Genomic DNA, 22,586 nt, shown 5'->3' on the forward strand with positions numbered 1-22,586 from the left:
AGAGTGGAATTCAGAAGCTGAAGCAGCATTCTGTGAAATAAAAATAGAACAAAATGTGCGATTGTTACAGTAACGAAAGTTTTGAAAGCTACCAAATGACCATCAAATTGATGAATGCAAGCGGCAGAACTAGAAGCATGTAAAGTAATGAAAGATCAAAAGGTCACAATATATATAAATACAGCCAAAATATAGGAATGATAAAGTTTAATTCGTATAAAAAAAGAAAGAGAAAAAGAAAGAATAGAAGCAGTACAGCTACCAGCTAAAATAGCAATATGCAAATGTGCAGCTCACACCAAAGGAACAGACACAGTATCAATAGGAAATGTGTTTGCTGACAAAACAGCAAAACAAGCATTGTCCTGAGGTTCCATGCACATCTAAACAAAGGCAAAATAATGCATATTGGATGATAAACACTTTGAAAAATGCATGTAAAAAGAAAAATAGACTTTATAAGGAGTTTATCAAATCGAGAACAGAGAATGCTGAAAAACGCTTTAAGAACTACAAAAACAAGTTGACCAATATATTGAGACAAGCAAAAAGGGAATATTACAAACGAATGTTGCATAAAAATAAAAATAACATAAAGGCTACATGGAATATTTTGAATAAAGCAATAGGGAATAGGACAAGGCGAACAGAATTACCTAGATATTTAAAGATAATATGTTAATTGAAAACAAAGATGAAATTGTCGATGAATTAAATCAATTCTTTGTAAATGTAGGACCTAGCTTAGCAAACGAAATACCAAGAGCTAATGATAAATCAGGGGATGTCTGGAAAAGGGAAAATAGGGTTATGCAGTCAATGTTTCTTAGTGAGATGACTTGAAAATCTTAGCCGATAATATTAAAGAGGAAATGGTTAAACTAAAATTGAGGTTTGATGTAAATAAATTATCTTTAAACTTGGAAAAGACTAAATGTATAGTATTCAGTAATAAAAGAAAGATAGAAGTTAGTTTATCCATAAACAGTGTGAAAATTTGAGAAGTTGTCTGAAATCAGATTTCTTGGGGTCATTTTAGATGAAAGGTTGACATGGAAAGCTCATATATTGCATGTGAAAAATAAGGTATCTAAAAGCTTATTTATTTTGAACAAGGTTAAATAATACAATGAGAACGTAATATTGCTCAATTATTCTATCTTATTTCAATTATTGTGCAGAAATATTGGGAAATACATATCACAGCAACATAATGCCTTTATTTATTTCGCAGAAAAGAGCAATTCGTATAATTTTTAAAGTAGCATACAGAGACCACACAAATCCACTCTTCATTAGGTCAGGATTATTAAAACTAAAAGACATTGTAGAATGGCATACTCTATAAGTGATGTTCAAAGCTAGAAACAAAGTTCTTCCGAAGGACTTACAAAAGTTACTTGTGTTCACATCTGAGGATGAGAACCACAGAAGGCCGTGTGATTTTAAACTAAATAAGAGTGCCAACACATTTGAAGCAAATGTGTCTGTTGCTGCTGTGAAAGCATAGAATTCTCTAGACAAAGACTTAAAAAGCTGCAAGAATATTTTTGAATTTAAAAAGAGTTACAAAAAGAGACAACTGGCATTATATCAAACTGATTTTGATTTTGATTGGACGTGTCATTTTGAAAATGCTTGAACAAAAATTAAAAGTATTTTGGAGTTAGGGTGTTGGTAGAGGTAATAGTGATAAAGTCATCTAAAATAATTTGTGTTAAAGAAGGGTCAGATAAATATAAGAATAGTATTCTTCCATCTATTCCTTTCTGAACATGGAAATGTATAAAAAACAAAACAATGAAAGTGTCAATTGTATATGGCTTGTATATATGCATTTTCATGAAAGGAATACAAATAAATGATGAGGATGATGATGAACAAAGAAGACATCTATGTATGTCCAGACAATAAACCAATCTTACAAAGAAAAATCGGTATAAGTGAGCAGCAATATTGAGCCAAGGTTGAACTCATGGCTCAACAAGAGGGATATGAATATCGTCATACAGAAGTACTATACTTCCTATAGTTTAATTCGTATAAAAAAATTAAATAAAAAATAAAAAAATTCGTATACGACATCTAGGCTTGCATTTTATTAAACTAAATAAGAGTGAAGGAGAACATTATTGTCTGGTCATAGTAGATGCATTTTCAAAGTGGGTAGAAATATTTCCTAAAGGAAAAGCAGATGTGCTAACAGTAGCAAAAGCATTATGCAAAGAGATAATATCAAGATATGATATAACTAAATCTATACAGTGACAATGGACCTTATTTTGTAAACCAATTGATCAAGAATACAGAATCATTATTCCACATTGATATAAAAAATCACTGTGCTTATCATCCACAAAGCGCAGGATTAGTGGAAAGGACAAACGGGAATAAAAAGACAGACTAAAGAAATGTATGGAAAAAACAAAACGTCCATGAACAATGTATAGAGTTAGTAAAAATGTACAGTACATGAACATTACAAGTACAACAGTACTCAGACCATTTGAAATAATATTTGAAAGACCTTATCAGCTACCAAAATTTTGAAAAATCAATGAAAAGGAAACATGAGCATTCTCCAAGGGGGGAGAGATTGTAAATAACTTAAAAAGCAGTAAAGATAGTGGAAAGACCAAGCTGAGTCCACTTAGCACATGGTAAAAAGGTCATATAATGGGAAAATTATTTGGGATTGTATTAACATTGTAAAAATGTCATATAATGAAAAAAAGTATTTGGGATTGTATTTGTGTTATCAAAGGGACATGTTTAACTAGCACACTACAAATTCCACTGTGACAAGTTGTAAGCATACCATTTGATGGTGTGTCAAAGTTTGATAATAATTGGTTCCTGTTTTGGTAATTAATTTGTTCCTTATGGCGGAGCAAGTGGAAAAGGCTACAAAAACTGATTGTGTTGTATGTATAAGCCCAGAAAATTACTCAAAATGAGTCAAAAAAGTTGAATTGAAGTAATGAGCAAAACAAAATTGACCTTGTAGCTAAAGAGACAAAGCAGAAACCAATATTTGATAAATATGTGAAGAAAGCTAATTATACCTGTATTAACATGCAAGGTTCTGTACAACAGTTAGGTAACGTATCATCAGATAACTGCATACACATAGTAAATGTATCAATATTTGTACAATAATTGTTATCTGATGATATCTGAACATTGGAAAATAACTAGACATGATGTAAACTGGCAAAGTGTTGTAGATCCAACTTATATTGATGGGTGTCCAAAGAAGTATATCTGACGACTATAAATTGGTAAATCAAGTTGCAGCTGGATTTGAATCATACGTCTACTGGTGGTGTACGATTAACAAGAATGTTGACAGAATAAGCTACGTCCACTACAACGTACAGAGATTGTAAAATTACACAGGCCAAGACTTGAACCCGTCGCTAATCAACTCGCCGCCACCTGCCTTATGGCTTTTCAAAACCGTATGGCGCAAAAAAGGGGGAGTGTGCGCAATATTTGGTGAACAGTGTTGCATGTTCGTACCAAACTGCACTGATGCAGAAAGTAGCCTGACCAAAGCACTGGAAGGCCTGCACACCCTTAACGGTAAACTGAAAGAGCATTCAGGCATAGATACATCTATGTGAGAGGGGGGTGGTTGGACGTGTTTGGCAAATACAAGTCTTTGGTATCTGGTAACTATGGCCGTGTTCAGCAATACTGACGTTGTGTGGATGTTGTTGTTTTCCCTGTCTGTTCTCTGTTTAACCGTCTGATTACCACAGCGATTGGCCCAGCAGATGATAAAGCTGTTCAGATGTACTTCCTGGTGGACGACAAGGAAGATGAATCTGAAGACAAGAATACCTACCAGAATGGTGTTTTCTGATTTATTTCCAGAAATGTCATAATTATGAGGAGAAAAAAAATTATGTTCAATTCTGAGTGTAAACATAACTTGGTCCTAGAGAAATTAACCATTAACTGAAGATTGCAAGAAGAAGTTATTGGGGATAAGAAGATTATGGAGAAGTTCTTTGATAAACAGGAGGGAAAAGTCAGAAAAATTGTATTTAAATTATCAAAAAACTTTCCATTGTGAGTTTCCATTGAACAGACAAGAAGCTGTCTTTGTGGCACCAAGCCAAACGCTCGGAAGATTCCGCTGTGTACGATGGAATCAGACGGGAGGGGTCATCCATTGTCCTCCAAAAACCTGCCAAAGCTGAATCTACGACAAGCCCAAGCCCGAGGGATCTTCTTCTTTTGTCTTCTATTGTGACCGAAAACAAGGACTGTTTACATACTACCCAATCCTGTTGAGAAATGTGTTGTTGCGTAAACATTGAACATCTAAATAAAAGAGAGGACGAAAAGCTTCTTCGTCAGAGCGTGGTGCAGGACTGTACAGAAAGTACAGTAGCCATTTCTCTCCTCAATATTGAGTCCAAATTTAATTCTGTCTCTGTTTGATTCCTTGCCTTTTGTCTTGTTTAATAGATGTCATCAGTGTTTGAACCTGACAAAAAGTAGTTCACTTTTCAAGTGAAATCCAATTCTTCAAGATGGAGTTATGAGAGTTGGTGGAAGGTTGAGCCGTGCAGCAATGCCTAACTACTCCAAGCAGCAAGCCATATTGCCTAAGGATTCACACATCACAAGGCTTGTGTTGAGACAGATTCATGACCTAACAGCTCACGCCGGAAGGAATCACATGATGGCCAATCTACGTCAAAAATGTTGGATACCTGGAGCCATTGGAGCCATCAGAAGGTTTCTGTCCAAGTGTGTCATCTGTAAAAGACTCCACGGAGCCGCTGGAAAGCAACTCATGGCAGATCTACCAACATGCAGGGTCCTACCTGACGATCCACCTTTCACGAGAGTCGGTGTGGACTACTTTGGTCCGTTCCAAGTGAAGAGGGGAAGAGGACATGTAAAGAGGTATGGCGTCATCTTCACGCGTCTTGCTTTAAGAGCCGTACATCTGGAAGTTGCATCCTCACTCGACACCGATGCATGTCTTAACGCAATCAGAAGATTTATCGCTAGAAGAGGACAAGTCAAAGAGATGTATTCCGATAACGGAACCAACTTTCGGTCAGCTGACAGCGAAATGAGGAAATCAATCAAAGAATGGAACACCAAGAAGATTTACGAACACTTGTTACAAAAAGGTGTCCAGTGGCATTTCAATCCACCAGCAGGATCTCACCATGGAGAAAGCTGGGAGCGGCTAATCCGTTCAGTGAGGAAAATACTGAGCGTCACTGTAAAGGAACAAGTTTTGGATGAAGAGGGTCTTTATACCTTGTTTTGTGAAGCCGAAGCAGTCATAAACGGCAGACCCATCACAAAGACATCTTCAGACCTCAATGACTTGGAGGCTCTCACACCCAACCATTTGTTATTGCTGAAGGTCAAACCTGAGCTACCTCCAGGAGTGTGTCATCCGTCCGACCAATATGCCAGTCGCAGATGGAGACAAGTACAATACCTTGCGGATATCTTCTGGAAACGATGGTGTAAGGAATACCTAGCGCAACTTCAAAAACGTCAGCGATGGTCTTCACCTCGAAGAAACTTTCGTGTTGGAGACGTGGTGCTGATCGTGGACGACACTTCACCCAGAAATTCCTGGCCACTTGGAAGAATTCTAGAGACTTTTCCTGGTGGAGACGGACTTGTTCGTTAAGTTCAAGTGAAAACTAAGACTAACGAGCTTCGTCGCCCTATTACAAAGCTATGTCTTCTTCAAGAAGCAGAAGATCATTAAAGTATGGCGATGAAGCAAAGGCCTCAAGTTGAATGGGGCAAGCTTCTTTGAGAAGTGTTCAGGCTATTTAGGCACATTGAATTTGAATTAACACGTTTAAGTAATTGTTTCAAGGACATTGATAACAATTAGGGGCCGGTAATGTAGGAGCCTAAATGCTGTTTGAGTTAATTTACATATTTTATGGAAGGTGCTTTATGTTTATTCAGCGAAAATGGGACTATTTACTTGATTTGCATGCTTAGAATAATTATTACATTTGTCTAAATAATTTGATGACGTAACTGTTTAAATTGCATATATGGCGGAAGGATCTGTGTGGTAGGTTGGTTTTTGGACACAAGGTATTATGGGTAATGACAGTCAGGTGCGGGGGAATTGAGCCACACAGTTTTTTGACCTCACTCTTACTTTTTCTAACTCTTTTCTTGCTGTAACAAACTCTGTTTATTTTGCCATTCATTTGTTCCCACATCGTTATTGTTTTACGTTTTTGAATAATTAAGTGACAATAGTAAACGATACAAAACGAAGAGGAGCGTCTGGATATTTGTTTGTTGTCGCCGCAGCAAGCGGAGCAGGAGAAAGTAGAGGAGCGTCAAGCTAAAGGCTTCATTAGGAATCTACAGGGACCATTTAAATCATATTTATCAAACCGATCACAATCTGTTGGAATCAATGATTATCATTCACCTCTGCTCCAGCAATCAAACAATGTACTAATATGATCCACTTCAAGAAACTCTTCAAACTTAAAGTGTTCACAAAGTACAAAGAAGAAGAACCATGATAAACATTCTGAATGTATTTCATCCATCCATTCTTTCATTCTCAAAATAATCTTACTTATCTCATCATATGAAATATAAATTACTTCACCAATTATTATTTATTTATTTTTATTGTGATTACTTATGGAGTATATTGTGAATAAATTGAGAAGAGGAAGTGAACAAAAGTTTTAGCAACTGTTATGTAAAAGAAAAGGGGTAGGATTAAATAAGCTCTGCTTCTTCCTACTCCTTTTCGAACATGTTGTAAAGAGAAACTGGAAATTGTGATGTATCATGTTGTATGCTTGCATGTTCGAAATAAACTCAAACTCAACTCAACTCATCCGTCCACAGGTGTCCCACAAGGTTCCATTTTTGAGCCTTTGCTATTTTCACTGTACATAATCGACTGTCTTTCAGTTTATCCCATTGTTTCCATCCAAATGTATGCAGATTATACCGTTATTTATACACATGCTGAAAACAAAACTCAACTGGCTGATAAACTTACAGTCTTTAGCTTAAGTTTCAGAATGGCTTCGGAATTAATTGTTTTTGTCTCTCTGTCTTATCCCCCTCTTGTCCCCACATTTTCCCCCTCTGTCTTCCTTTTTTTCTCTTTCTATCCCCTCCTGCTCCGGCCCGGCTGCACCAAATGTTAATATAAATACATTTAATAAAGTCAAATACAAATCAGGCAACAAGAGAAGTATCCCTCATTTCTCTTTTGTAATGTAAATTTGTACAGCCGATATTGGCATCTACATCAACAATATGATTTGCCTGAGAAGCTGGACAGGACAAAAAATAAAAATAAAAAAATAAAAAGTTTCGGAATGGCTAAAATTGGGGATGTGCTGATCGATCAGCAACCCATCATCCATCCATTTCCTACCGTTTGTCCCTTACGGGGTCGCGTGGGGTGCTGGAGCCTATCACAGCTGCACACGGGCGGAAGGCGGGGTACACCCTGGACAAGTCGCCACCTCATCGCAGGGCCAACACAGATAGACAGACAACATTCACACTCACATTCACACACTAGGTTCAATTTAGTGTTGCCAATCAACCTATCCCCAGGTGCATGTCTTTGGAGAAGGCGGAGTACCCGGGGGGAACCCACGCAGTCACGGGGAGAACATGCAAACTCCAGAAAGAAAGACCCAGAGCCCGGGGATCAAACCCAGGACTTTTGTATTGTGAGGCACATATGCGCTAACCCCTGGTCCACCGTGCTGCCCTAGCAACCCATCAGTATCGGCCAATTTTTACATGAAAAAGTATGTGATCACCATTGCCAATCCCCTCTGGCTGACACTGTATTTAGTTTTAGTCCCCCAGCTGACAAGCTAGCAGCTAATTACGTGTCTCCATGCAGTGTGGCGCTGCTCCCCTAAGTTAATAATAACCACCTCCAGTACGGCAGATAAACTACAATTCTTGATATCTTGAATGTCATTATCAAGTGTTGTCATCACTGGAGGACAAGGCTACACATGTTGCACACCGAGAGCAAGCCAGGAGAAGGCATGCTAGTTTCTAAGCTAACCGCCAACTAGTTTTAAACAACATCTGTTACGGTTCAAACACCTGCCGCCTCTCACTCTGCTCCTCGGGACACTCCCGTGGGCGTTCCTCTCCTGCTGTCACTCTGCAATCAACACACCTGACACTGATGAGTCTCCTGTCTTCAAAGGCCAGCGCGTCCTGCGTTCCAGTGCCAGAACGTAGCTACTTGTACTTGTACAGTAAGCCTCACACGTCTCTCGCTTCTTTGCTCAAGTGCTTCTTCGCTCTTTGTGTTTCCTCTCCGTCGTTCTCATTGTGTCTTGTCTTGTGTCGTCATCCAGCAACTCTTCGTCATCCCCTGGTTTCGAGCTGTGTGTCTCGTCCCCCTGGATTCTCTGCTGCGTTTCTGGATCTTGACCTCACGCCTGCCCTTGGACCACAACGCCTCGCTACAGCCCCTGACCTCCTGCCTGTCCCTGGACCTCCGAGCCTGTCTTGCCCTTCCCGGATTTCCGCACCGATCTCAACACGCACCACCTGGTAACACTCCTCATATACTCGCTACACATAGTCACACCCTATACCTTTGGTTTAATCACACACTTCACACACTAGTGGTAATGATGTGGCTATGTATGTGTGTGGTGTGCATATGTATGTACATACAACTATGATGTATGTACAGTATATACAAGGCAAGGCAAGGCAAGGCAACTTTATTTGTATAGCGCTTTTCATACACAAGGCAGACTCAAAGTGCTTCACAGACAACAAAGTGAAATGAAAGAAAATAAAAGCAAAATTAAAATGCAAACAATAAAAACAAAAACAGTGCAGACGTTAAAAGTCAAAAGACTAAAAGATTTAGCCGAAAGCTAAGGTGAACATAAAAGTCTTCAGTCTAGTTTTAAAAGTAGTGAGAGTTGGGGAGAGTCTGACATCTTCAGGAAGTTTATTCCAGCTATGTGTTGCATAGTGACTGAATGATGCTCTCCCTTGATTTGAGTTTACTCTTGGAACCGCTAACAGATTGGTCTCAGAAGATCTTAGTGATCTAGAGGGCGTGTATAGTGGGAGCATATCAGTGATATACTTGGGCCCTAGACCATGTAGTGATTTATATGTGAGCAGGAGGATTTTGAAATCTATTCTCTGATGTACAGGGAGCCAATGTAAGGATTTAAGAATTGGTGTAATGTGCTCACATTTTTTTGGTCTTTGTTAGAACTCTAGCAGCAGCGTTCTGAACAAGCTGTAGCTGCCTGACAGTTTTTTTGGGAAGACCTGCAAGGAGACCATTACAATAGTCTAGCCTACTGGTAATAAAGGCATGTACAAGTTTTTCTAAGTCTTGAGCTGACATGAGCCCTCTAAGTCTTTTTACATTTTTGAGGTGATAGTAGGCCGATTTTGTTACTGATTTGATGTGACTGTCGAAATGTAAATCAGAATCTAAAATAACCCCAAGATTTCTGGCTTTATTTGAGGTTTTCAGGGACAGTGATTGAAGGTGTTGGATGACTTTAAACCTTTCTTTTTTAGCACCAAAAACAATTATCTCAGTTTTATCTTCATTTAGTTGTAGGAAATTTTGGCACATCCAGTGTTTGACTTGCTCAATGCACTGGCACAGAAGATCTATGGGGCGATAGTCATTTGGTGATAGCGCTACATAGATTTGGGTGTCATCGGCATAGCAATGATGGTCAATGTTATTGTTTTGCATGATTTGTCCTAGTGGGAGCATATAGATGTTAAATAAAGTCGGCCCCAAGATTGAACCTTGGGGGACTCCACACGTTACGTTGGTTGGTTCTGATACAAAGTCACCAATGGAAACAAAATAGTTCCTATCTTGTAGATATGACTTGAACCAGCTTAAAACTGTGCCTGAGATCCCCACCCAGTTTTCCAACCTGTCCAAAAGTATTGAGTGGTCGACAGTGTCAAATGCAGCACTGAGGTCCAAAAGCATTAATACTGAAGTTTTGCCAGAGTCTGTGTTTAGACGGATGTCATTTATAACTTTAAGAAGGGCCGTCTCTGTGCTATGAAGAGGTCGAAATCCTGACTGGAAGTTGTTGTGGCAGCCAGTAGAAGCCAAGAAGTGATTTAGTTGTTGGAGGACAACTTTCTCAATTATTTTACTTATGAATGGTAGATTTGAAATTGGTCTGTAGTTGTTGATAACAGAGGCATCTAGGCTCTGCTTTTTTAGAAGAGGTTTAATGACTGCAGTTTTGAAAGCCTTCGGGAAATTGCCCGATTTAATAGAATTATTAACTATTTGCAAGATGTCTGTTGATAGGCAGTCAAAAACATTCTTAAAGAAGTTGGTAGGTAAAACATCAAGGCAGCAGGTGGATGACTTTAGAGCTGTCACCGTTTCCACTAGAGTTTTAGAGTCTATGGCATTAAAGCTTGCCATCATTGCTGTGTTACTTTTGCCTAAATGGGGTGGTGATCCAACTTTTTTACTTGAGATATTGATGGTGCGTCTGATGCCTTCAATTTTATCAGTATAAAAGAATGCAAAGTCATTGCATTTCTGCGTGGAATGGAGTTCGGCTGGTATTTGTGTTGGGGGTTTAGTCAGTCTGTCAACGATTGTGAATAGGGTTTTGGCCTTATTTGTGTTGCTGTTTATGATATTGGAGAAGAATGTTTCTCTAGCACTTTTTAAGACTAAATTGTAGGCCTGGAGGCTCTCTTTATAGATGTCATGGTGAATATGAAGTTTTGTATTCCGCCAGATTCGTTCAGCCTTCCTGCACTCTCTTCTCTGGGCTGTTACAGCAGCAGATTTTCTCCAGGGTGCCTTTTGCTTACCAGAAATCGTTTTAACTGTAACAGGTGCAATGATATCTATGATATTCACAATTTTGGAATTAAAGTTGCTTACAAGATCATCAGCATGACATGGGTTTAGAGGTGGTAGTGAGGAGATGGCGTTTTTAAAGAGGACATTAGCATGTTCATTTATGTACCGCTTTTTGACATTCTTTGATTCTGTTTGTGTGTCCGGAATTACAGAAATATTAAAGAAAACACAGAAATGATCAGACAATGAAGGATCAATCACAAGAACATCAGAAACATTGAGACCTTTTGTGATAATCAGGTCCAGGGTGTGTCCCTTATAATGTGTAGCCTCTTTCACATGTTGAGACAGTTCAAATGTGTCTAAAATAGTAAAAAGTTCTTTTGCGCCCTTGTCATTTAAATCGTCAATATGAAAATTAAAATCACCAGTTATAACCAGGCAGTCAAAGTCAGTGGAGATGCTAGACAATAGTTCAGTAAAATCATCAAAAAAATTTGCAGAATATTTAGGTGGCCTGTAGATAATTAACAAGAGAATTTTGGGAGAGCATTTCAACACAGCACACAGGTATTCAAATGATGTAAACTCACCGAGTGACATCTGTTTCCCCTGAAACATGTTTTTAAATATAGCAGCAACCCCTCCACCTCTTTTCCCCGATCTACATATATCAATGAAGTTATAGTTGGGGGGTGCTGTCTCGATCAGAATGCTTGCACTGTTATTTTGTTCCAGCCATGTTTCAGTTAAAAACATAAAGTCAAGTTTAGAAGTGCTAATAAAATCATTGACTAAAAATGATTTGCTATTCAGAGACCTGACATTGAGCAGACCCATCCTGATGGTGTTATTGACAGGCTTCGATGTTGGCTTTGATTTGGAGATAATAGGAATGAGACAAGTTCATTAAGTTTGTACATTGAGTGAATAGGTAGTTCTAGTTCAGAGTAATTTATGATTTAAAGAAAAGGGGTAGGATTAAATAAGTGTAAACTTCTTCTCACTCCTTTTCAAATATGTAAAAAAAAAGAAAGAAAAAAGAAAAAAGAAAAGAAAAAGAAAGTCCAATGCTCATTTGTTTTTGTTTTTTATTCTCCATTGTTTTTCATTTTGTTATAATGGCTGTTAAGGCTATAGCACTGTATTGGATCAGGCTTGCTCTTGTTTTTATGCTTATTTGAAATAAAAATATATCAATCAATCAATCAATCACACACTTCATATATATATGTATATATTTCAATAAACACGCTGCAAGCTAACAACGTCCCTGCCTCCGTGCCGTCCATTTCTCCCACTGCAGCGTTACAACATCAATAAATAAGTGCTTAATAAAATGTCAACATTTTAGATGAAACCACGTTATATTAGTCAGTAAGCAGATATTATCATGAAATTATCAAGAGAAGTAATACAAGTTTAGAGAGAGTAGAGATGTCCGATAATGGCTTTTTTGGCGATATCCGATATTCCGATATTGTCCAACTCTTAATTACCGATTCCGATATCAACCGATACCGCGGGGGGTGTATATTGTAGCGTCCCGGAAGAGTTAGTGCTGCAAGGGGTTCTGGGTATTTGTTCTGTTGTGTTTATTTTGTGTTACGGTGCGGATGTTCTCCCGAAATGTGTTTGTCATTCTTGTTTGGTGTGGGTTCACAGTGTGGCGCATATTTGTAACAGTGTTAAAGTTGTTTATACGGTCACCCTCAGTGTGACCTGTATGGCTGTTGACAAAGTATGCTTTGCATTCACTTGTGTGTGTGAAAAGCCGTAGGTATATTGTGATTGGGCCTGCATGCAAAGGCAGTGCCTTTAAGGTTTATAGGCGCTCTGTACTTTTCCCTACGTCTGTGTTCACAGCGGCGTTTTAAAAAGTCATACATTTTACTTTTTGAAACCGATACTGATCATTTCCGATATTACATTTTTAAAGCATATTATCGGACATCTCTAAGAGAGAGGGTAACATAACAACTGTTGGTGTGTCAGCATTATCACACGACATGAAAGAGGAAGGCAGATCGATTCATAAATTGGTAATGTCAATACTAAGAGTAGTATCAGTATATGATTGATACTAGTGTCACTATATTTCTATTTTCTCAAAATATATATTTTTTTCGTTTCAGTTAAGGTTTACAAACTCAGAATAATTCCCTGGACATAAGAGGACTTTGAGGGCAGAAACCATGGGATTTAAAATAGTAGTAGATAGTAGTTTTTGCTTTTGTTTAGTTATTGTGAATTGACTCTGTTTTGCTCAAACAACTGTGTGTAATTAAAGACATATAATGATTTTAAATAATGTGATGATATTGTTAAACCGTCAATAGCATTCACCATAAATACTTTGAAAGAATTACAGTTAATAAACGTATTCGTATAGGTATTGGTATCAGCCGATCTCAGTCATGGATAATCGTTATGGGTATAGCACAAAAACCTGATGGGAACATTCCTAGGCTAAACCTATCCTACTTAAAAATCAATGTTAACAAAACGGTTGCAATGTTCTTCTCTAAATCTAACATTTTAAACAGTCAGATATGTATTTGAGTGGGGAATATTTCAAGTTGTGCCAGACTTCAGATATCTTTTGTGATGGACTCAAAATCAAAATTAAAATTCCAAATAAATAAAGGTCTGTATGTAATTGCGTCAAATGTATAATCAGTCATAAGATTACATTCTATACAACATAACATTCATGTTTTGGGCTGTAAGCACCTGACTGTGAGGCAGACATGTGAATGTGCTGCAGATGGAATCAATGAAGTGGGAACTGAAGGTCAAATTTAGTGAACTTTGCTCTGCTTCCTGAGGATTTGAGACAAAATGTTGTGTAATCTTTTCAACTGCTTCTTCTTTAATCTCTGTGTTTTTAGGCTTGGAATGGGCCTGAAGTTTAGTAGGGGGAGGACTTAAAGACAGAGCTTGTTCTTGAAATTTTCGGAAAAAATATTAACGTCACATAGCCACATAACACACTAATCCGCACGCACGCGCGCGCGCACACACACACACACACACACACACACACACACACACACACACACACACACACACACACACTTGACTGAACATCTTTGTTGGAGCTCATGTGACTTTCAGAAGTTTTGCCAGTGTTCTAAACAGCGTTTTTTGTTTTATGGCAGCTCTCATAGAGGACTAATTTGCTCGAGGGCTGTTCCTGGTGAAGACCAAGTGATGTGAGAAAAGCATCACTTGACTTCATGTCCATGAACAACCTCATAACTATTGTGCATGTGATCATAACCAACTCTTTCCTTTTTTGCCACTATGGAAAAATATGTCGATAAAACTCAAGAATTTTGCCTTCAAAAAATATATTTATGTTCCGTTTTGATTGTCAGACTGCGATTATACTGTATAGAGGAAATATTATCCTGTCCTTTCCTATCCTATCCTGTCCTGTCTTGTTTTGACAGTATTGACACATTGTGGAATTCTTATCTATTATAGCAGGGGTGTTAAAAGTACGGCCCGAGGGCCTGATCAGGTTTTATCCGGCCAGCGGGATGAGTTTGCCAAGTATAAAAATTAAACTGAAAACCTGACATTTTTGAATGAAAGAAACAGCTGTTCTAAATGTGTCCACTGGATGTCGCAATAGCAATTCTTTGTATCTTTGTAGATGATGCTACATATGTACAAAATAAACCACATGTTAGTACATAAGTCGAGTAAAATGATCAAACTACATAGATAACATCTTGTAATTTGATTTTGATATAATTTTTTTGTCTTGATAGAATGAAAATTAACACCAATGAGTTGACTGATGAACATTATCACATAATTCAATCAGAAAATATATATAACGACTAACAAATTATTAACCACAATATGTAGGTGTAAAAAAAAGCCCACCAACATTATGATTTGTACATTTTCAGAATGTGTTTGTTCTATTTTTAAACAAAGAAAACAATCTGAAGTTGTCTTTATTTCTAAGTTATCTTGCCGTGATTTTACAAGTCTGGCCCATTTGGGAGTAGATTTTCCTCCATGTGGCCCCCGATCTAAAATGAGTTTGACACCCCTTTATTATAGAGTACCTTTGCTTGATTGTCAGCCAGCGATTATCCTCTACATAGAAAATGTAATGTGTTTATTATAGTGATTGTACTTTGCAGGGATGTAAGATGGCCAGCATGGGATGTTCATTTCTTTAGCCTTAATGTCTTTGTATGTCATTCATTCTCATTGCCAACATTATTAATAAACTAGCCAAATTTTAAGTTAACAAGATTTTTAAAAAAATTCTATATAGCTTTTAGTTGGAAGTGACGCAATGAAAAAGTTAAAGTATTGCATTAAAAGTACATGTTTTCAGTGTATGCAATATTCTAAATTCAGAATTGACGAAAATGCTCAAAATCACGTGTGTCAAACCAAAGGCATGGGGGCCAGATCTGACCTGCCACATTATTCTATATGGCCAGCAAAAGCCTGGAAATATAATGCACCAATAAAGTCCTTTACCTTTTCTTACCAAATGTATTTGTTTTTTCCATTTTGACAGAAAAAAATACATGTACTGTATGCTACTGCATATATTTTAAACTTTAATAGTACCTAACATGGCAACAAATATTACACTGTCATACATCCAAACATGTTTTTTGTTAAAATAAAAATAAATGCTTAAATATCTGTTTGGAATATGATTTCAAAGTTTGTTAAACATCAATTTGTATGTAAAAATTATTTCACGGAAAAAAAAACTGGCAGTTCAGTCGGCAGAATTGTACCGTAAAAAAAATGTGGGGGTCCATTTTTCCATTTATACACAACAACATATTTTACGGTAAAAAAAAACCAAAACTGGCCTCTCAGTCAACAAAATTTAAGAATTTGGTAATGTTTTTCATTTACAGTAATATGCTGTAAAAAAACCCCCACCATATTTTAAGGTAAAATTTAGGCGACTGAGCTGCCTGTTTTTAACTGTAAAATCTACAGATTCTTTTTACAGTGTACGTGCATAGGTATATCATGTTGCAAATACTTACATCTTTATATTCATATATATTATTCATATATTTTATTCATTGTTTGAAGCGGCCCTCTGAGGGCAGCCATAACTACGATATGGCCCTCAATAAAGACGAGTTTGACACCCCTGCTCTTCATATACGCTTTCACATTCTACACACAAATAAACATGTCCTGCATTAGAATATTGCACAAAAATACCAAAAAATGGCCCAAATCCCCCCCAAAATGGTACGGTAGAACCAAAATGACTGGTATGTCTTATAGTCATGTTATGGTTATTGTTATATGTCCGGTCATTATGTTTACACGTTTGTGTCAGGCATGAGTTTTCTAGTTTGCTAAAGCCCTCAAAAAGTTACAGTTGGCAAAATCATATTAGTCTGTAGGAGTCAAGCTGAGATAGGCTCCAGCACCCCCCGTGACCCCAAAAGGGACAAGCGGTAGAAAATGGATGGATGGATGGAGTCAAGATAATGAGGCGAGAGAGCAGTCGTTCTGAGCCAGTGAGTTTATTATCAGACTTCTTTCCACAACACCAACCTTTTTCCCCCGGAAGTGTGTCCCCTTATAACTGGTCACTAGTGCCCCACTACAACTCAGAAATAATAATAAGAAATAAAAACATCTCCAGAGGTTAGATTGCATATTATGCTGATTTGCTTAATTACTTATAACACAAAGTACGAAAATGTACGTTTGTTCAGATAGATTAGCAAATATTGATAGACCTACATTGTATTGGTTTAGTATCTTAAATATCTAATATACACAAAACCCAAAACCAGTGAAGTTGGCACGTTGTGTAAATCGTAAAATAAAAACAGAATACAGTGATTTGCAAATCCTTTTCGACTTATATTCAATTGAATACACTGCAAAGACAAGATATTTAATGTTTAACTGAGAAACCTAATTTTTTTTTGCAAATAATCATTAACTTAGAATTTAATGGCAGCAATGCACTGCAAAAAAGTTGGCACAGGGCCATTTTTACCACTGTGTTACATGGCCTTTCCTTTTAACAACACTCAGTAAACGTTTGGGAACTGAGGAGACCAATTTTTGCAGCCTTTCAGGTGGAATTATTTCCCATTCTTGCTTGATGTACAGCTTAAGTTGTTCAACAGTCCGGGGTCTCCGTGCACTCTTTTACTACAAAGCCACGCTGTTGTAACACGCGCAGAATGTGGCTTGGCATTGTCTTGCTGAAATAAGCAGGGGCGTCCATGAAAAATACGTTGCTTGGATGGCAACATTTGTTGCTCCAAAAACTGTATGTACCTTTCAGCATTGATGGTGCCTTCACAGATGTGTAAGTTACCCATGCCTTCGGCACTAATACACCCCCATACCATCACAGATGCTGGCTTTTCAACTTTGCGCCTATAACAATGCGGATGGTTCTTTTCCTCTTTGTTCTGGAGGACACAACGTCCACAGTTTCCAAAAACAATTTGAAATGTGGACTCGTCAGACCACAAAACACTTTTCCACTTTGTATCAGTCCATCTTAGATGAGCTCGGGCCCAGCAAAGCCGGCGGCATTTCTGGGTGTTGTTGATAAATGGCTTTCGCTTTGCATAGTAGAGTTTTAACTTGCACTTACAGATGTAGCGACGAACTGTAGTTACTGACAGGGATTTTCTGAAGTGTTCCTGAGCCCATGTGGTGATATCCTTTACACACAGATGTCGGTTTTTGACGCAGTACCGCCTCAGGGATGGAAGGTCACGGGCATTGCCGCTTACGTGCAGTGATTTCTCCAGATTCTCTGAACCTTTTGATGATCTTACAAACATAGATGGTGAAATCCCTAAATTCCTTGCAATAGCTCGTTGAGAAATGTTTTTAAACTGTTCCACAATGTTACTACACATCTCATTATGTGAATCATAACTGACTTAAGAGAACTATTGAATCTCATTGACATATATATATATATATATATATATATATATATATATATATATATATATATATATATATATATATATATATATATATATATATACACACATATATATATATATATATATATATATATATATATATATATATATATATAGTTGCGATCAAAAGTTTACACACACTTGTAAAGAACATAATGTCATCAATGGACAAAGATAAGACCTTCTGGAGGAAAGTTCTGTGGTCAGATGAAACCAAAATTGAGCTGTTTGACCACAATACCCACCAATATGTTTGGTGGAGAAAAGGTGAGGCCATTAATCCCAGGAACACCAGGCCTACCGTCAAGCACGGTGGTGGTAGTATTATGCTCTGGGCCAGTTTTGCTGCCAATGGAACTGGTGCTTTACAGAGAGTAAATGGGGCAATGAAAAAGGAGGATTACCTCCAAATTATTCAGAACAACCTAAAATCATCAGCCCAGAGGTTGGGTCTTGGGTGCAGTTGGGTGTTACATCACGACAATGACCCCAAACACATGTCAAAAGTGGTGAAGGAATGGCTAAATCAGGCCAGAATTAAGGTTTTAGAAAGGCCTTCCCAAAGTCCTCACTTAAACGTGTGGATAATGCTGAAGAAACAAGTCCATGTCAGAAAACCAACTAATTTAACTTAACTGCACCAATGTTGTCAAGAGGAGTGGTCAAAAATTAAACCAGAAGCTTGCCAGAAGCTTGTGGATGGCTACCAAAAGCGCCTTATTGCAGTGAAACTTGCCAAGGGACATGTAACCAAATATTAACATTGCTGTATGTATACTTTTGACCCAACAGATTTGGTCACATTTTCAGTAGACCCATAATAAATTCACAAAAGAACCAAACTTCATGAATGTTTTTTGTGACCAACAAGTATGTGCTCCAATCCCTCTATCACAAAAAAATAAGAGTTGTAGTAAGTATTGGAAACTCAAGACAGCCATGACATTATGTTCTTTACAAGTGTAAAATTTGATTGCGACTATATATATATATATATATATATATATATATATATATATATATATATATATATATATATATATATATATATATATATATATATATATATATATATATATATATATATATATATATATTTATTTATTTATTTATTTATTTTAAAAATTTATTTATTTATTTATTTATTTTTTTAAATGTTTTTATGATACTATTTCTTTTAAACTTACTACAATAACTAATACATTTTTGGAGTGTTGTACGGTGGTCAGAAACGTACAGGATTTAAAAAATACATCTATGGAATAAGAGATAAATGTTTGCGTCTTGACAAGTAAACATATTTATGATCATAACGGGATGATCCATACCGTTTTGAAAAATGTGCATCCTCAGTCGAGACTCGTCCACCCTCCCCTCGGCGTCCATGACCCCGGGCAGGGTGAGCCGCTCGGCGGCCAGGTCGGCAGAGCTGACGCCCGCCAGCCTCCTCCGGGAGAGGAGACGCAGCTGCTGAGGAGCCGCTGGGCGGCTCTCCTCCTCCGCCGAAGTCATACGCTCCTACCGGGATGGCCTCTCTCACACTCGCAGGGAAGAAAATATGTCATCGATCAGGAACCACAAGAACATGTATTCGGGAAGTCTGAGAAAGACTTCCGATTAATCCTGCAAGCTTCCTATCAAGTCCTCTTGTGCTTTTGTGCTCCCACGCAGGTCACAATTGCACCTTGTAGGGTCTTTATCTTAGGTGGAGAAAGAATGGAGCCTTCAAAGTTCACTTGGGGTTTGTCAATAGAGTGTCTCCTGCCACCTAGTGGCTGATTAAACACATACTAGTTGTTGATCAATACAACACACACTCCACCTCCAACCATACTTCAACTATTTATTTTTTGAGCCAAGGCACAGAAAACAGAAAACATTAAAAAACGAAACTCAGTTGACAATAAAAAGTTGTCGTCGCAATTGTTAATAATAATAATAATAATAGATTTTATTTATAAAAATCACTTTACGTTGAGCAAACAACCTCAAAGTGCCACAGTGTAAAAATAAATACATTAATTAATTTAAAAAAATATATAGTAATAATAATAATAATAATAATAAAATGTAATAAAAATAAATAAAATATAAAACTAGAAACAGCCCAATTGCTAGAACCAGCATGCATATCTATGAAAATCTATAAAAAGGCTTTTTTTAAAAGATGGGTTTTTAAGCCTTTTTTAAAAGCATCCACAGTCTGAGGTGCCCTCAGGTGGTCAGGGAGAGCGTTCCACAGACTGGGAGCAGCGGAGCAGAAAGCCCGATCTCCCATAGTTCGTAGCTTTGTCCTTGGAGGTTGGAGGAGGTTAGCCTGTTTGGAGCGGAGGTGTCGTGTGGAGGATTTGGGGGTGAGCAGTTCTTTAAGGTAGACGGGGGCATATCCATGGAGGCACTGGTGAGTTAGTAGGGAGATTTTGAATTCAATCCTGAGTGGAACAGGAAGCCAGGGAAGGGATTTGAGAGTTTGTGTGATGTGGTCATATTTCCGCACTCTCATCAGGATCCTCGCAGCACTATTTTGTATGTACTGCAGCTTCTGAATGTTCTTGCTGGGGATCCCGACAAGAAGTGCGTTGCAGTAAGTTGGATACAACTTTAAACCATAACCAACCATACATCAATATAACTCTTGTCTCAAAGTAGGTGTACTGTCACGACCTGACACATCATGCCGTGACTTATTTAGATTTTTTTTGCTGTTTTCCTGTGCGTAGTGTTTTAGTTCTTGTCTTGCGCTCCTATTTTAGTGGCTTTTTCCTGTTTTTTTGGTATTTTCCAGTAGCAGTTTCATGTCTTCCTTTGAGCGATATTTCCCACATCTACTTTGGTTTAGCAATCAAGAATATTTCAGTTGTTTTTATCCTTCTTTGTGGGGACATTGATTGTCATGCCATGTTCGGATGCACTTTGTGGACACCGTCTTTGCTCCACTGTAAGTCTTTGCTGTCGTCCAGCATTCTGTTTTTGTTTACTTTGTAGCCAATTCAGTTTTAGTTTCTTTTTGCATAGCCTTCCCTAAGCTTAAATGCCTTTTCTTAGTGGCACTGGCCTTTTGTTTATTTTTGGTTTAAGCATAAGATACCTTTTTACCTGCACACTGCCTCCCGCTGTTTCCGACATCTACAAAGCAATTAGCTACCGGCTGCCACCTACTGATATGGAAGAGTATTACACGGTTACTCTGCCGAGCTCTAAACAGCACTGACACTCAACAACGGCACATAATTTGCAGACTATAATTACTGGTTTCCAAAAAATATTTTTAACCCAAATAGGTAAAATTAGATAATCTCCCACGGTACACCAGACTGTATCTCACGCAGGGACGTGCACATGATTATAGAGGTGCAGGGGCTCAAAGTCAGAAAAGGGCGGGACATTTTTTTTGGTCCTTTACACAATATGGAAATTAATGTAAAATTAAATTTGCTAATAGGAAGCTAACTACTTAGCTGTGTGTCCTTTGTAGGTAAAAGTGATTGCCATTTCTTTTGTGTCAACAAATTATTGTCATAATGAGTTAATTTACATTATCATAGGCTTGGAAGACATGAAAAGCAACAAAACACTGGTTTATTATTAGGCTATTTATTGTTAAAGATAAGCACTTTAATATTGAACATTGAACAGTGCAACGTGAAAAAATACAAAAATAAATACCCAAATGGAAAAAACTTCAAAGTGAAAATCTGTCCTTCTTCCCTTAACTTGATGAAAACACCATCAAGTTGTAACTTTAAACAACTGAAACGCAATACAGGGCCAAAAATATGGACCAGGGGCCAGTAGAGGGCTGTAGGATGGAGGCCACCCATACCCAAATATGCTCCTCAATGTAAATTCAGGGCTTCCATGAAATGCCGTGAAATCAGTGCACAATCAGTAGCCAAACCTTCTGGGGGCCTTAAAGCAGCAACCTTCTGGGGGACATGTCCCTGTAGATGTTGATCACATCATTGTGATTTATTACTACATCTTTTTCAATGGAGAGGAGAAGGAGATCAGACAGCCTTCAAAGGTCTCTGCCTCTCTCTCAGGTGTGACACTTTCTGAGGTCTGTGGTCTTTCTTGAATTCTGGTGCTAGTACTTGGTTTTAGCCATGCATTAAGAGGTCTTCTACCCTTAGCTGCTTCCTGGCGCTCCTTCTCCTTCCTTTTCTGTATCCTTTCTTTTTTTGGCATTGTACTGCAGGCATAATCAACATGAATCAAGTTTAAATATAGATGGTAATATTCCTAACAGATAACCTACATCTTAAATCCCCAGAGTGCTGAAATTATTATTATTATTATTATTATTAATAATAATAATTATAATTATTATTATTATTATTATCATTATCATTATCATTATCATTATCATTATCATTATTATTATTCTTATTATTGTTATTATTATCATTATTATCATTATTATTATTATTATTATGTTGTTAACCCACACAGTAATAGCAAAGTCACAATAAACTTTATATCTAAACCTCTACTGTGAGAGAAATGTGATCTGCCGAAAACACAGTGCGTTTTATTTTGAAAATTAACTCGGTGTTTTATTTTGTATTTTGTACACTACTTCCTGTCCCGCACGATCCGCTCTGCTCTGTGCGGAATTGATGTGCCGTGCTCAATTGATGCGCCGTGCTCCGACGTCCGGCAAAAACAGAAGCTGACACATTGAATAATAGAATAATACAGCGTTTTTCTGAAATATTACCCATATTAGATGCTGAATAGGTGGACGGCGA

The 22,586-nt window shown here is 37.6% G+C and overlaps 1 protein-coding gene across 2 annotated transcripts in view; it reads right to left on the reverse strand.

Annotated features, from left to right (window-relative positions):
- The window catches only part of si:dkey-238d18.4 (TBC1 domain family member 15), a 67,733-nt gene extending 48,203 nt beyond the window's left edge, over positions 1-19,530 (reverse strand). The window contains exon 1 of one of the 2 annotated variants that reach the window (XM_062064230.1): positions 19,164-19,530. In XM_062064230.1, coding sequence (XP_061920214.1) covers positions 19,164-19,347 — 184 coding nt within the window. In that variant the 5' untranslated portion in view covers positions 19,348-19,530. Of the gene's footprint in view, positions 1-17,492; positions 17,745-19,163 lie in introns of those variants that run through there. The other variant, XM_062064229.1, reaches the window with a different exon arrangement.
- Positions 19,531-22,586: the final 3,056 nt, after the last annotated feature.

Source organism: Entelurus aequoreus, linkage group LG11 (genome assembly GCF_033978785.1).
Source record: "Entelurus aequoreus isolate RoL-2023_Sb linkage group LG11, RoL_Eaeq_v1.1, whole genome shotgun sequence".
Taxonomy (NCBI): Eukaryota; Metazoa; Chordata; class Actinopteri; order Syngnathiformes; family Syngnathidae; genus Entelurus; species Entelurus aequoreus.